We start from the raw sequence: 14498 nt of genomic DNA, 5'->3' as shown, positions 1-14498 counted from the left end.
TCTCGTGTGAGGGGGCGTGTTGAGATATATAAAACCATTAATGTAGCCTCACCTAACAGTTTAAACTTTGGGTTGAATTGATTCTTTACAGGGAGCTACTGTGCCAGAGAATGGAGATCCTCCTGGTAAATAAGGAAAGTTTTATAGCAGATGAGAATCACCTCAGGAGCCTCTAGACTGCCTGGTGTCTGACTCGAGCCTTAGTTCTAGCAACACTGATACAGCCGACCTAGATGTGCCTATTGCTCTCTGAAAAGGTACTAGATCTTGTACTGCTCATCCTATTTCTCATCATATCACATATGACAAGTTGTCCCCAGGTTTTCGTGCTTTTAACACTATGTTAGACAGTACAAAAATACCAAAAAGCATCTAAGAAGTACTTGATGATCCAAAAAGGAGGAATGAAATCTTTGAAGAAATGGATGTGCTCAACAAAAATGGAACTTGGGAGTCTGTAGCATTACCCAGAGGAAAGAAAACAGTAGCTTGCAAGTGGGTGTTCACAATAAAGTTTAATGCGGATAACAACATCAACAAGTATAAGGCCAAATTGCTTGCTAAGGAATTCACTCAGACTCATGGGATCAATGTTATTAAAATTGCACATAAGATCGTAAAATCGACCGCTCCTACAATTTTTCCCACTCCTGCGATCTGAAACGCATGCAAGATCGTTTCCTTCTCTGATTTATCAAGACCATCGCTTAAGCTCGTAAAATCGGTAGGAGCGTACGATTTCATGATTCAAGGTAAGATACCCAGATTTACAGAAGAGTGAGAGGGACAACCAACAGGGTGAAGATTAAGGATGAAGCATGTGCAAATGTTACTTGGAAACTAGAAGTTGAGTGAAAATAGGGAAAGTGATTTGGGAGTGGTCATCATCTTCGAACAATATCGCCAATTAACACAGAATCAGAAAGGGATGGCGCAAAACAGTTGAAACTTGAATGGTCGTGGCAACAGAAACTGTTGTGACAGAGTTATAGCAATGGTGACCCTAACCTAAATCATAATCAACCATTTCTATTTTTGTAACAGTGGTCGCATCTTCACTTTTTTCTTTCGCTTCACTTCTTCTGCCTTTACCTTTTCTCTTCTGGGCATTACTTACTCTTTGATAAATGTTTTTTGTAAATTCAAAGAAAAAATAAAGAATGCATGTTTTGAATAATAATAAGTGGATGAGAATTTCATGCTTTATTTTCCACTACGTGGATAGCACTATAAGCTCACATGAATGCATTCCCTTCATTCTATCTTCTAATAATTTTGGTATTCAATTCATAAATTCTGATCCTAGGAAACCTTTCACTATGTTAAGATCGAGATGTTACTTAAGATTGGAAGGGGATAAAAAAATTGTTCACGTGATTTTAATATTTTATTTGTATAGATACGATCTTACGATCCGTGTCGATCTTACCGATTTATGATCTTTTTACACCCTTCCGATCTTAGGTAAGATCTCGATCTCAACAACATTGCATGAGATAGGCTATCAAGAGACATTTTCCCCTGTTGTCAAGCTTAACACTATCTGAGTTCTTCTATCACTTGCTGCCAATCTAGATTGGCCCTTACAACAATTAGATGTAAAGAATGGCTTCTTGAATGGGAATCTACATGAAGAAGTTTATATGGATCCACCACCTGGTTTTGAAAAGGGAGACGGTTCAGTATGCAAGTTGAAGAAGTCTCTCTAAGATCTTAAACAATCCCCTATAGAGTGGTTTGAGAAGTTTACTAAAGTTGTTAAGGGAAAAGGATTCCTCCAAGCTCAGACTGATCACACTTTAACTCAAAAGAAATATATTCTAGACCTATTAAAAGAAATAGGAATGCATGGGTGCAGGCCAGCAGAGACTCCAATTGAACCCAAAATTAAATTGGGAATTGAAGATAGGAAAAAAGTTGACAGAGAGCAGTACCAGAGATCGGTGGGGAAGTTAATCTACTTATCTCACATTTGGCCTGATATTGCATTTGCAGTTAGCGTGGTTAGTCAATTCATGCATTCTCCTAAGGAAAAACACCTAAGAGCAGTCGATGATTGTTCTTTAAAAGGGGACACACGAGGATGATTGAAATATATACAGATGCAGATTGGGCTGGCTCTGCATTGGACCGAAGATCCACATCAAGATATTGTACCTATGTCGAGAAGTAAGAAACAAACAGTTGTTGCCCGGAGCAGTGCAGAAATAGAATTTCGGGCACTAACCCATGATATTTGTGAAGGAAATTGGTTAAGAAGACTCCTTGAGAAATTGAAGATCTCTTTTTCTCTACCTGTCAAAGTGTATTATGATAATAAGGCTGATGTCAGTATTGCTCAAAATCCAATTCACCATGACAGAACAAATTATGTGGAAGTTGATCGCCACTTTATCAAAGAAAAATTAGATGATAGAAGTGTGTGTATGATGTATATTCCTACCAAAAAGTAGACTGCGGATATCCTCACTAAGAGCCTACACCAGCAAACCTTTGAAGACCTGATTGGCAAGTTGGGAATGATCAACATTTACCTCCCAACTTGAGGGGGAGTGTACAAAATCAGGATTAGAATCTTTCCGCTTTTATTTCCTATTAATTAGTGATTGATTTTTTCGTTTTAAAGGAATTTGAATTTTGAATTTGTTTCAATAGGATAGGGCTGATGACTCATTACTGAGTCATTCTTATCCTCTCTTTTTTTCTCTCATTTACTCTTGTATAAATACCCCTTATTAGTGTAAATCAAATTAATCAATACTAGAAGAATTTTTGTTTTACAACTTTCAATAACTTATACACCAAAATATGAAAGTAAAATAGAATATCAAAGATGACATAAAATCAAACTGATACCAACCTCACCAAAACCAACACTTCCATCCGCAAGAATTAAAGATAAAATAAATCCTTCTCTATAGAAATTCATACAACTCTCACCAACAGATGCTGATGTTGGTGGACCACTTAGTGCAATTCTGCCACAGAACCATCACGATCCAAGGAAAAAAAAACAAATAGAAAGACATATAATGTCAAAACAACAAAATAAATTAGTAGAGTCCATGGAAATGAGAATCTTTTTTTTTTTTTTTTAGATACAAGATGAGAATCTTTGTATAATGTGAAAACTCACCTATATTTTGAACACTCTATTTTTCGAATTTTGTATAAACAGAACTCATCTTTTGTAGAGCCTTCACCAAAAAGCACTGAGAGGAATCTTATGGTGTCTTGTGCAGTTTGCAGAGCGAATTTTTTCAAAATGCTGAGTCATGATACAAAGGTGTCAGTAAAAAGCTGATAATCTATTAAATCAACAAAATCTTAAATAATCCCCACGTAAATAAACCTGTGAAAATTGGCATTGGCATCAATGGAACTCTCAATTTCAACCATACAATCCATCTGCTCATGTTGACCTACACACAAAGCTTCTTTAAATTCTGCCTTTGTCTTCACATGTAAATGTTTGATGCTGCAAGTACATTGATTTTTTCCTCAGGAAAAGGTAGGATTGCTTGGGCATGGACTACGAATATCAAAATCACTAGGAAAATTGTTCAATTTCAAACAAAATGCCGAGTTTGATGCTTATTAAATGCATTATATAATTAAAGCGTTTCTGATTGATGGATGCTATGCTGAAACCAACTGCAGAAGCAGGTTGATTTTAATTATGTTTATTGAATAACAAGAACACAAGAGGCATATGATGTAATCCGTGCATCTCACTTTCGATCTTATAATTGAATATAAAGAATTGAAACGGAATAATACACGATGTGAGACTTTGTCCCTCACTAAACTACTCTATTTACATCATTCTCAACAATGTTCTCCTCAGTTACCTCAATTAAATGTGATGTAGTAGTCCCACATCAATCACGCATACTATACCACGTAATATTCTCGATAATATATTGTAAATAATTTAAAATATTCAATTATCTTAGATTAGTTGTAATTTTACCGAAGAATTGTGACATGATTGAATGTTTCTAATTGTGTGTGATTAATTAATTAGTGGGAGGATAGCTTTGGGATGGTACCTCCTAAAGTGATGAACACAACTTTTGGGCTTTATGCCTTTGATATTACATGATGTGACAATGATGTTTCCGTTCTTTCCAAAGTGGTATCTGGCAACAGGGTTTCTCGGGGTACTAGTAGCAACTTTGGAAAGAGGTGTGCACACTAGGATTTGATATTTTGATGATGGCCAATTTTGATTATACGTGGCTGGCAACCGGGTTTCCTGGGTCTACCATGGTTCGCTTCCCATTAAATCCACTAAATGAACTTAATAAAGATTATGAATAATATTTGATTCGATGTGAATATATATTGAAGTCGATAATTTGATGTGATTATGATGGGAATATATATGATGAATATTGAAGTTGATATTTGATGTGATTATGATGGGAATATATTATATATATGATGAAGTTGATATTTGATTCAATTATTATGTAATTATATATTTAATTTGATTATTATATTTGAGTTATATAAATTGTGTTTTGATTAGGATTACCAACTTTGTTGACTTTTGTGTTTGTGTTTGTTTGACTGCAATGATCCTTCGGAGGAGCAGACTTTCAGTGAAACAGGTTGCAAAAGTGGGCTGTGAGGATAACTACTAAGAGATATTTAGATAATCTTAAATTTTACGTATAAGACATAGTCTTTGATTTTATTGTGATATTATGAATGTAAAAAGAGCCTTGCACTTGTCCCTATTATAGGTCGACGGTAACATTTCCCCAAATTAGTTTTAGATTAGCTTCCGCAACATTTATTAGATTCAAATAAAATATTAAAATGAGAATTTTGGCAATTTCATTATTTTAAAAATTGTTAGAAATTTGGAGGTGTAACAATAAATAATGGCTAGTTTTAATAATGATTTGCCTCAAGAGGGTAATCAACCAATAGGCCACCATATTTTAATGGAAACGATTATCCTTATTGAAAATCAAGAATGCAAATCTTTTTAGAATCGGTTGATCTTAGGGTTTGGACTAGTGTTGAAGAAGGATATGATTTTCCTACTAATTTGGGTGATGATGGTAATAGGGTTCCTAAAAAGGTAAAAGAATTTAATGATCAAGAACTTAAGGAAACCCGATGGAATGCTAAAGCTAAGAATCTCATAACTAATGCTCTAGGTAGAGATGAGTTGTTGAGATATATAGTCCCACATTGGTTGTATGTACAACTAATGTGGAGTTTATAAGACCTTGGGCACTCCCACCCTCTGAACTAGCTTTTGGGGTGGTGTATCCCAAGGTTTTTTACATGGTATCAGAGCCTCGCCGCCCCCCACTTTCTCTTGTGGCATTTCTTAGCACAGGTAGGATGGGACTGTTGCATTGTCCACTCTTCAAGCCCAATGGGCTCTCGTGTGAAGGGGCGTGTTGAGATATATAGTCCCACATTGGTTGTATGTGCAACTAATGTGGAGTTTATAAGACCTTGGGCACTCCCACCCTCTGAGCTAGCTTTTGGGGTGGTGTATCCCAAGGTTCTTTACATGAGTATTTTAGGATTTCCTCTTGTAAAACTGTTAAAGAGATGTGGAACTGCTAAAGAGATGTGGAAAGTTTTAGAACTCACACATGAGGGTACTAATGAAGTCAAGAGGTCTAAACAAAATGCCTTAACTAGAGAATTTGAAACTTTTGAAATGTTTGATGATGAGTGTTTATGATTTGTAAAAACATTTTACTCACATCATTACAAGGTTGAATGATTTCGGTATTCATTACAATGATGAGCAACTTGTCAAAAAAATCTTGAGGTGCATGACCAAGGAGTAGGATGCTAAGGTATTGGCTATCTATGAATCAAAGGATTTGGAGACAATGCAAATAGCCACTCTCTTTGGAAAACTTCAAGAATATGAATTTGAGATGAAAAGACATGCATTGAGAGATCAATCCAAGAAGAAGGTCAAAGGGATTGCTTTCAAGTCTACCACCTCCAAGGAGCAAGAAGATGATGATTCTAATGAGGAGGAACTTGACCCCGAACAAATGGCTCTCTTTATTGAGAAATTTGGCAAGTTTTTTAATAAGAAAAACTTCCTAAAAGGCAAACAAGGAGTTTCTGCCCAAGGAAAATTAAAAGGAGATTCAACTCATCAAATGCTCAAATTACTTGCTTTAAATGTGGAAAGCAAGGTCACTATAGGAATGATTTCCCTACACTTCAATCTAAGCCTAAAAGTGACAAAAGGTCAAGTAAAGGCAAGAACAAAGGAAGGAAAGCATATATGGCTTGGGATGAAGATTCCTCTAGCACAAGTTCTTCATCAAGTGAGGAGAAAGCTAATCTATGCTTAATGACAAAAGAAGAGGATGAAGAAAGTGAGGTAAGTTCTAATTGCTCTTCTTACAATCCTTCTTATGATGAGTTGGAAAATGCTTTTAATGAACTCTTTGAAGAAGCTATGTCATATGCTAAGAAACTGAGGGTTATTAAAAAGCGTAATGATGAATTAATAAAAAAAGTTGCATCTCTAAATAATCAACTTAAAGACTTAAAAGATGAGAACGATACTTTACAGTTGATTAATGCTAGTGCTACTTGTCTTGTATGCTTATCTAGATTTAATGATGCATCTTAATCTTCTACATCTTGCACTATGATACAATCCCATTGCAGGTTTATCAAAGGACCAAGCATAGGAAGAGTTGGGCCCTCAAGGATCAGGAAAGCCCAATAGGAATTACACAGCTGGTTGGTCATTCGGTGCTGGGTGCAAACCAGGTGGCACAATTTGACAATCATATCCCTCAACAGAATAGCAACGTGGCAAAGGACGCGTGAGAAGGGTCGTTAGTGGAAGAAGCATAAAAGCTGTTGAGGGAGCGTGGAAAGGAGGATCTGGAATATTTGCTGCTGGGTCCCTTGTGGGAATTGGGAGAGAGTGGAACCAATTAAGTGCCTCTCCTTCCAAAACCACCATTACTGCGCTCACCTTTTCTGCCTCAGTCACCTCATTGATCGCGAAGTACCTCTCAACCTTGCTCACCCACCCAAATGCATCCTCGCCGGAAAATATGGGAATCTCCAACCGCTTTGGTTGAGCGAAATTCATTCCTCCTCTTCTTCGGTTACCGTCCCCTCTATTATCGGTGCCGTGTTCTTCGTCGTTGTTCTCTCCTTCCCTTGAACGGATTCGTATGTCCCTCGCCATCTCATCCAACCTTCTGACGATCTCAGCTACTCCTCTTTCACTAGCCTCCATTCTGAGTACCACCTCTTGATGCCTCGTTTCGCTTGCATCCAACCTCAGACACAGCTCTTCGTGCCGAGCACAACCCCTACGCAACCCTTCTTCTATCGAGTCTAAACGGTGTTCCATTTGTCTCGTCCAGACCATTCCACAGAGCTCCTAGATCGGAGCTCTGATACCAATTGTTAAGAACCAACCAGTATTCAAACTAAGAACAGGATTTACTCAAAGAAATAATACTAAACCTTCCTCATTCATATAATTCTCAGCAACATTACATACAGAACAGAATTGTTTAACATAAAAGACAATACAGAATTCCAATGGAAATTAACAATTGCAAAATAGTAAAGATAGTTGTGGAACACATATGAGAGGTTCCACTCTCTCCCAATTCCCACAAGGGACCCAGCAGCAAATATTCCAGATCCTCCTTTCCATGCTCCCTCAACAACTTTTATGCTTCTTCCACTAACGACCCTTCTCACGCGTCCTTTGCCACGTTGCTATTCTGTTGAGGGATATGATTGTCAAATTGTGCCACCTGGTTTGCACCCAGCACCGAATGACCAACCAGCTGTGTAATTCCTATTGGGCTTTCCTGATCCTTGAGGGCCCAACTCTTCCTATGCTTGGTCCTTTGATAAACCTGCAATGGGATTGTATCACACTACATGTGAAAAGTTTAAGGAAGAGGTTAAAAGGTTGAATGATGATTTAGAAAAATTTACATGTGCTATGGAGAACTTAGTCTAGTGCAGAAGCTGAGTATCGTGCAATGGCAAATACTACCTGTGAGTTAATCTGGTTAAAGCAGTTGATTCAGGAGCTTCATCTTTGTGAACAGAAACAACCCATGACACTTATTTGTGATAATCAAGCTGCGCTACATATATCCTCTAATCATGTCTTTCATGAAAGGGACCAAACATATAGAGATTGATTGTCATTTCATTCGAGAAAAGATTCAATCAGGAGAAATCAAGACTGCTTTCGTCAACTCCTCTGATCAACTAGCGGATGTCTTCACTAAAGCTCTTAGAGGTCCTCGGGTTCAATACATTTGTAACAAGCTTGGTACTCACAATATATACGCACCAGCTTGAGGGGGAGTGTTAGAATATATTAGATATGATTAGATATGATTAGAGTCTGTAATTATTCTGATTGTATTAGGTCTGGGCCTTTCATATAAGCCCATTAGAGTCTCTATATATTGTAACTCTCTGAATTAGATCAATACACAACATATTATTTTATATTCAAGTGTTTATATGCTTCTCTAACAATAAGCCAGCAGACAAAGCCAAGGAAATAGCATAAAGAAAAATAGAATGATCAAGTAACATAAAAGCATTTTTCTCATAATTCCTGTCAAATATTTATATCCGTACCCATGTGCCATGCATAACTCACGGATTGAAATGTTATGAGAGGTGTAGAAATATTTATGCAGTATATTGGGTTCAACTTTATCTGCCAAAGGAAGAAGACTGAAAATTGCACCTCCATGATTATTTACCACAAGAATCGTCATTGGTTTCCGCAATTTCCTGAAAGTTGATATATTTTAAGAATATTAGCTATGAATCATGTAAGTGAAAGTAGCAATGATAAAGTACAGGTTTATCGTTTATGCAACAATAACTACACTAAGAGATAATAAGTAATCTTGTAACAAAAATTAAAATAAAATCAGAAACTAAGTTTATATCTGAAGATAACTTTTCATAACATTATGCAAACGCTGGATACTTAAAAAATTACATTGAACCTGCACTAGAAAAATAAGATTTTCTTTATTTTTTTGGTTGCAAGAGGAGGAATGTGTTAAGAAAGAAAAAGATAATTAGGAGTAAACCACATGCATGAAGGAAACTGAAAATAAAGTAAAAGTAATAAATGCATATATCCAACTCACCCTAATTAAAACAATTACATAGTTCGCTCGACTACTATATATACAATGAATCTAGATACCTAACAATTCACGTTTCCAACAGAACGCGTTAACAAATATAATACAAATGAAAGTTTGGTAGATAATTTCCTACCGCTGGTTCAAAATTGTCAGACCGTTTGTATCATGCAGTAAAGAAATATCTCCAATTACACAGAACACCTGAATGAAATTATGAAATTAAAAGAAATGTTAAAAAGAGAAATAAAACAGAGAAATCTGAGATTTTAGTGGAAACTGTTGTAAGTAATCAGACTACACACTATACATATATTGATGAGAGAATCAATAACAATTGATTTATGTTATCCTAATCCTAATCAAATATGGCCATATCCTAGTAAGATATTATTATATTCTAATTATAATATTCTAACACTCCCCCTCTAGCTGGAGCGTATAAGCCATATGCGCCAAGCTTATCACGCTTGAGAAGCATTTGATCTAGAGTTAACCAGTCAACGTACTCATAATTGACTTCTTCATTCGTGCGACCCTTCTCTAACAGAAACTTCAATAGAATCTTAAGGTTAACAAGAAACCGTTGGAATTTGATGAGAAGTTATTATTGGTTCCATGATCTGGTTCCAAAACAAATAATTGACTGAAATCTGATAGTTGAACAATGATGGAGCCTTGTTCTCCATGGATGAACTACTCCGATTATTTTCAGAAGACATTGCTGAAGCCATGGAAAAACAAGGAATGGTTCTGGACCTCAAATTGAGGGCTCTAATACCATATTTGTGTTCAGGGAAAGAGAGATAGAAAGGGAGAGCAAATACAATTGAGAGGAGAGGCATTGTATTGATCTGAATCTTCGATGAATGGAAAAGATAGATGAGTGAATACATCAGGTTCTATTTATAAAACCAGGTGCTGACTCAAATATGAGTCAATATCTAACTAATACCAACTGAGAAGCTATTTAATTCTAACAAACCATAATAGAAAGTGAGAGAAGTAACCATATACAACACGATACATCATACCGACAGTAGGAACAAAGCTAGAAAGCTAGATGACAAGGCTATTCTACTTTTACTCTAATACGTATAACTTCTATCATACTATCCAGATCCTTTCATTGATGATCCTAAACCATGTCTTACACCTCAGATCCTGCAGAGCAATCCTCTGATTCTGTCAAATTCTCCCATGCCATCTTAGTGCGTCTTGACAAGAAGAATCATCTTCACATGAATTCAAAAGTTGAAGCCATCATCAAGGCTTATAGATTTCAACATTTAGTGGAAAATTCAGAAATTCCATTAATATTTCCAATATAGGAAGATCACAAACTTGGAAGAATAAATGGTACATATCTTCAGTGGGAGCAACAGGATCATATGATCCTAACATGGTTATGATCGACACTTTTCGAGGCCAACCGTAGCAAAGTGGTTGGTTGCATTCACTCGAGCCACGTTTTGGACAATATCCACACTTTCTTCCAGTCTCACAAGCACCCAAAGGCTTGACATCTACAATCAAACCTAAGAAACACAATAAATGAAGGTCTCACAATCTCTGAATATTCTTTCAAATCATGTCAATTGTGGACTTGTTAATCTCGATTGGTGATCAGGTCAGCACCATATACCAACTCGATGTCATCCCTGAAGGTTTACCTCAGTATTAAGAAGCTTTCTAATCTCTTTACCAGTCCCACGTAACCTTGCACCATCACTGAGATTGACGGCTTGTTGATGGCTCAAAAAGCTTGTTTTGACAAGCATTGTCGATTAACGCTCATAAATGCACTATTGGTTTAGGATTGGCCCCTCCTTATCGTATTTCGCCTAAGATGAAAGAAAAGATAGGTAATCTGTCTTTTCAAAGCTATCGTCCCACAAAGAAAATATTCTTGTTGTAGGCCCTCTTCCTGGTTAGAAATATAGTAAAATCACATTTCCTATTTGTTGATATATATAAAACCATTAATGTAGCCTCACCCAAAAGCTTAAGCTTTTGGGTTGAATTGGTTCTTTACATAGTATTAGAGCCTCGTGTCCCGCGTTCGAAATCTCACCGCCTCCCACTTTCTTTGTAGTGGAATTTTCATATGTAGGTGGGCTTGTATGTTGTCCACCCTTCAAGCCCAGTGGGCTCTCGTGTGAGGGGGCGTGTTGAGATATATAAAACCATTAATGTAGCCTCACCCAAAAGCTTAAGCTTTTGGGTTGAATTGGTTCTTTACACTATTCTTTTCCTAAATCCTACTATGAATAGAGATGTTCACTACTTAAAATATCCTATATACATACACAGTAACATGGGGAGGGGTCAAACTAATCCCGAAGGGAGCAAGAGCAACAATAATGTTTATAACGCTACGGCAACATGTATAGTAAACAAAATCATAAGGAAAGAGAAAGGGGGGTTATGAGATAACTGTAGTGGATGCATCAGATGGACGTAAAGTGATTGATATAATACCTCCAGAACCAGAATTTCTTGTTTCAGAGGACAAATGTAATAAACTTGATCAACTATTAACGAGTAATTCTACTGTGGATGGGTTTGGTTAGAGGGATGTGGAAATAGAACACACTGCTTACAAGGAAGTTCAACCAAATTCTAACTCTCAACAAGCTCTAGCATCAACTTGAACAATATTTTTGCCATTGTCAGGCTCAATTTCTATCCCGCAGTATCAAACAACACTAGGCTTTGGTCAATATCCATGTGCGTAATTAGATGGAAGAGAATTGTTTTCACTATCCACATGATATGTATCTTATACAAACTTTGGGAGAGCCTCACCCCAAAAGCTAGCCCAAGAGGTAGGAAGCCAAAAGTCCATATAAACCCCACATTAGTCACCCATATAAACAATGTGGGACTCAAGTGTCATACCTTGCAATTAGATCATAACATTCCACCACGCTCCGCAGCCTACTTTGCGCTAGACTTTTCTAGCCTTGGACAAACATTGCAATGCCAGCGTCACCACCCGTGCTGCTTGATTGCAACAGGGAGACATAGTGGAAGACTCCGATACCAATTGATAAGAACCTTGGGATGCACCACCTCAAAATCTAGCTCAAAGGATAGGAGTGCCCAAGACCTTATTAATTCCAATTAGTAGTCCGTACAACCAATGAGGGACTCCAAGTCCCATATCTTCCAAATGGGTCCTAATAGTATCCAAATTACCCATATGATCCACGAGGATTGCTTTCTCTAGGGCATGGTAATGGCAGTTTCGGAGATTCAAAGGCTGCGAAAGACGTTCTTTGATTGGTGAAATCTGTCTGTGGCCAACTGATGGAACCCAGAATAACAAGAAGAATATCCATTAAACATAACAAGGAAATAACAAAGAAATACAAAAGGAATAACAATAGAATATAAAAGAAGCACCAAAAAGATCTCAACTCACCCTCAAAGCCAAAACCCTAGGCTCCAAGAGATCCTTCACCAGATCCCCTTTTTACCAAATACCCACAAATCACAGCTAAGCATCTACATATATTAATCTTAACTAAAGATAACTAATGGGCTTGGATATCTTATTGTAGGGCCATCAATACCCCCCTTTCAAAATTCACCTTGTCCTCAAGGTGAAGTAAGAGTACAGTTAAAGTGAGAAAGCTTCCACCTGGGTCCCATGTTTTTAAGCCTGTTTAGATACTAACAGATCTGGCCACATAAGACAGACCCCGGATTCTCCATCAGAGATTATTCCCATTGCCCTTCGCAAAGGTATTCGATCCACCCGCAACCTCATCCACTTTACAGTTTCTTGAGTTATGATAGACTTTCTTCACCGCATTTTACTTTTATTTCTAGTATTTCGTCTGTTTCTATTCCTAAAACCATAGGTGAAGCACTGTCTCATCCGGGTTGGCGTCAGACGCTCATTGATGAAATGCAAACACTTCACTGCAATGGCACATGGGATCTTGTTTGTGCTCCTCCCAGAAAGTCAGTTGTTGGTTATCGATAGGTATTCACAGTCATAGTTGGTCCTGATGGCACTGTTGATCGCCTCAAAGCTCGTTTAGTGGCCAAGGGATACACTCAGATATTTAGTCTTGACTATGGGGATACTTTTTCTCCTGTTGCCAAGATGGCCTCTGTTCGTCTGTTTCTTACACTTGCTGCCATTCATCAATGGCCCCTTCTACAACTTGATATTAAAAATGCTTTCTTATATGGTTTTTTAGAGGAAGTATATATAGAGCAACCACCAGGTTTTGTTGCTCAGGGGGAGAATTCTGGAATGGTATGTAAGCTTCGTAAATCTTTATATGGCTTGAAGCGGTCCCCTCAGGCCTAGTTTAGTCGCTTTAGTTTTGCTGTTCAATCCTTTGGCTTAACCAGAAGTAAAGTCGATCATTCTGTCTTCTATAGACATAGCTCTTCTAGCCAGTGCATCTATCTTCTGGTCTATGTTGATGACATTATTATTACTGGAAGCGATCAAGTTGGGATTGATCAGTTAAAGAAATACTTATTCAATCAGTTTCAGACCAAAGATCTTGGCAGAATTCGATATTTCTTAGGGATCGAAGTGGCACAGTCTAGGCAGGGCATTTCCATTTGTCAGACGAAGTATGCACTGGATATCCTAGATGAGACTGGTATGTTGGAATGTAAACCTATTGATACACCTATGGATCCTAATGTTAAGCTGTTACCTGGACAGGGAGGAGCCATTGGCAGACCCCGGTTGTTATCGCCGACTAGTTGGAAAATTGAACTATCTTACTGTGACAAGACCAAACATCTCTTTTGCAGTTAGTGTGGCAAGTCAATTCCTCGACTCTCCTTGTGACTCCCATTGGGATGCAATTATCAGGATTCTTCTAGATATCAAAAGAGCATCAGGAAGAGGTTTATTATACACAAATAAAGGGAATGCAAAGGTGTCTAGCTATTCAGATGCTGACTGGGCAGGTTCTCCTTCAGACAGACGATCCACCTCTGGGTATTGTGTTCTCCTCGGAGGAAACTTGATCTCTTGGAAGAGTAAGAAGCAAATTGTGGTCGTTAGGTCAAGTGCAGAGGCAGAATATCAGGCAATGGAAAATGCAACCTGTGAGCTCATCTAGCTAAAACAATTGCTTAAGGAACTACATCTCTGTGAACAGCAGCCCATGAAGCTCATCTGTGACAACCAAGAAGCATTGCATATATCCTCTAATCCAGTCTTTCAAGAGAGGACCAAACATATAGAAATTGACTATCACTTTGTTAGAGAGAAAATTCAGTTAGGAGAGATCGAGACAGCATTTGTCAATTCCAATGATCAACTTACAGATGTTTTCGTCAGGGCTCTTAGAG

General features: G+C 37.6%; 1 protein-coding gene across 2 annotated transcripts in view; it reads right to left on the bottom strand.

Moving 5' to 3' along the window:
- LOC133298010 (protein PHYLLO, chloroplastic) overlaps nt 1–14498 on the bottom strand; it is a 56812-nt gene that overhangs the window by 20483 nt on the left and 21831 nt on the right. For both annotated transcript variants that reach the window (XM_061497251.1, XM_061497252.1), the window contains 5 exons: nt 9301–9368; nt 8641–8799; nt 3353–3478; nt 3137–3268; nt 2861–2978 (listed from right to left, as the gene is read on the bottom strand). In XM_061497251.1, the coding sequence (XP_061353235.1) occupies nt 2861–2978; nt 3137–3268; nt 3353–3478; nt 8641–8799; nt 9301–9368 (603 nt within the window). The remainder of the gene's footprint in view (nt 1–2860; nt 2979–3136; nt 3269–3352; nt 3479–8640; nt 8800–9300; nt 9369–14498) is intronic.

The sequence above is a fragment of the Gastrolobium bilobum genome, unplaced genomic scaffold, assembly GCF_033153095.1.
Source record: "Gastrolobium bilobum isolate Gb01-03AN ecotype WA unplaced genomic scaffold, APGP_CSIRO_Gbil_v1 utg13341, whole genome shotgun sequence".
NCBI lineage: Eukaryota > Viridiplantae > Streptophyta > Magnoliopsida > Fabales > Fabaceae > Gastrolobium > Gastrolobium bilobum.
The sequence above is the reverse complement of the archived record's forward strand: the minus strand, read 5'-3'. Positions and strand labels throughout refer to the sequence as shown.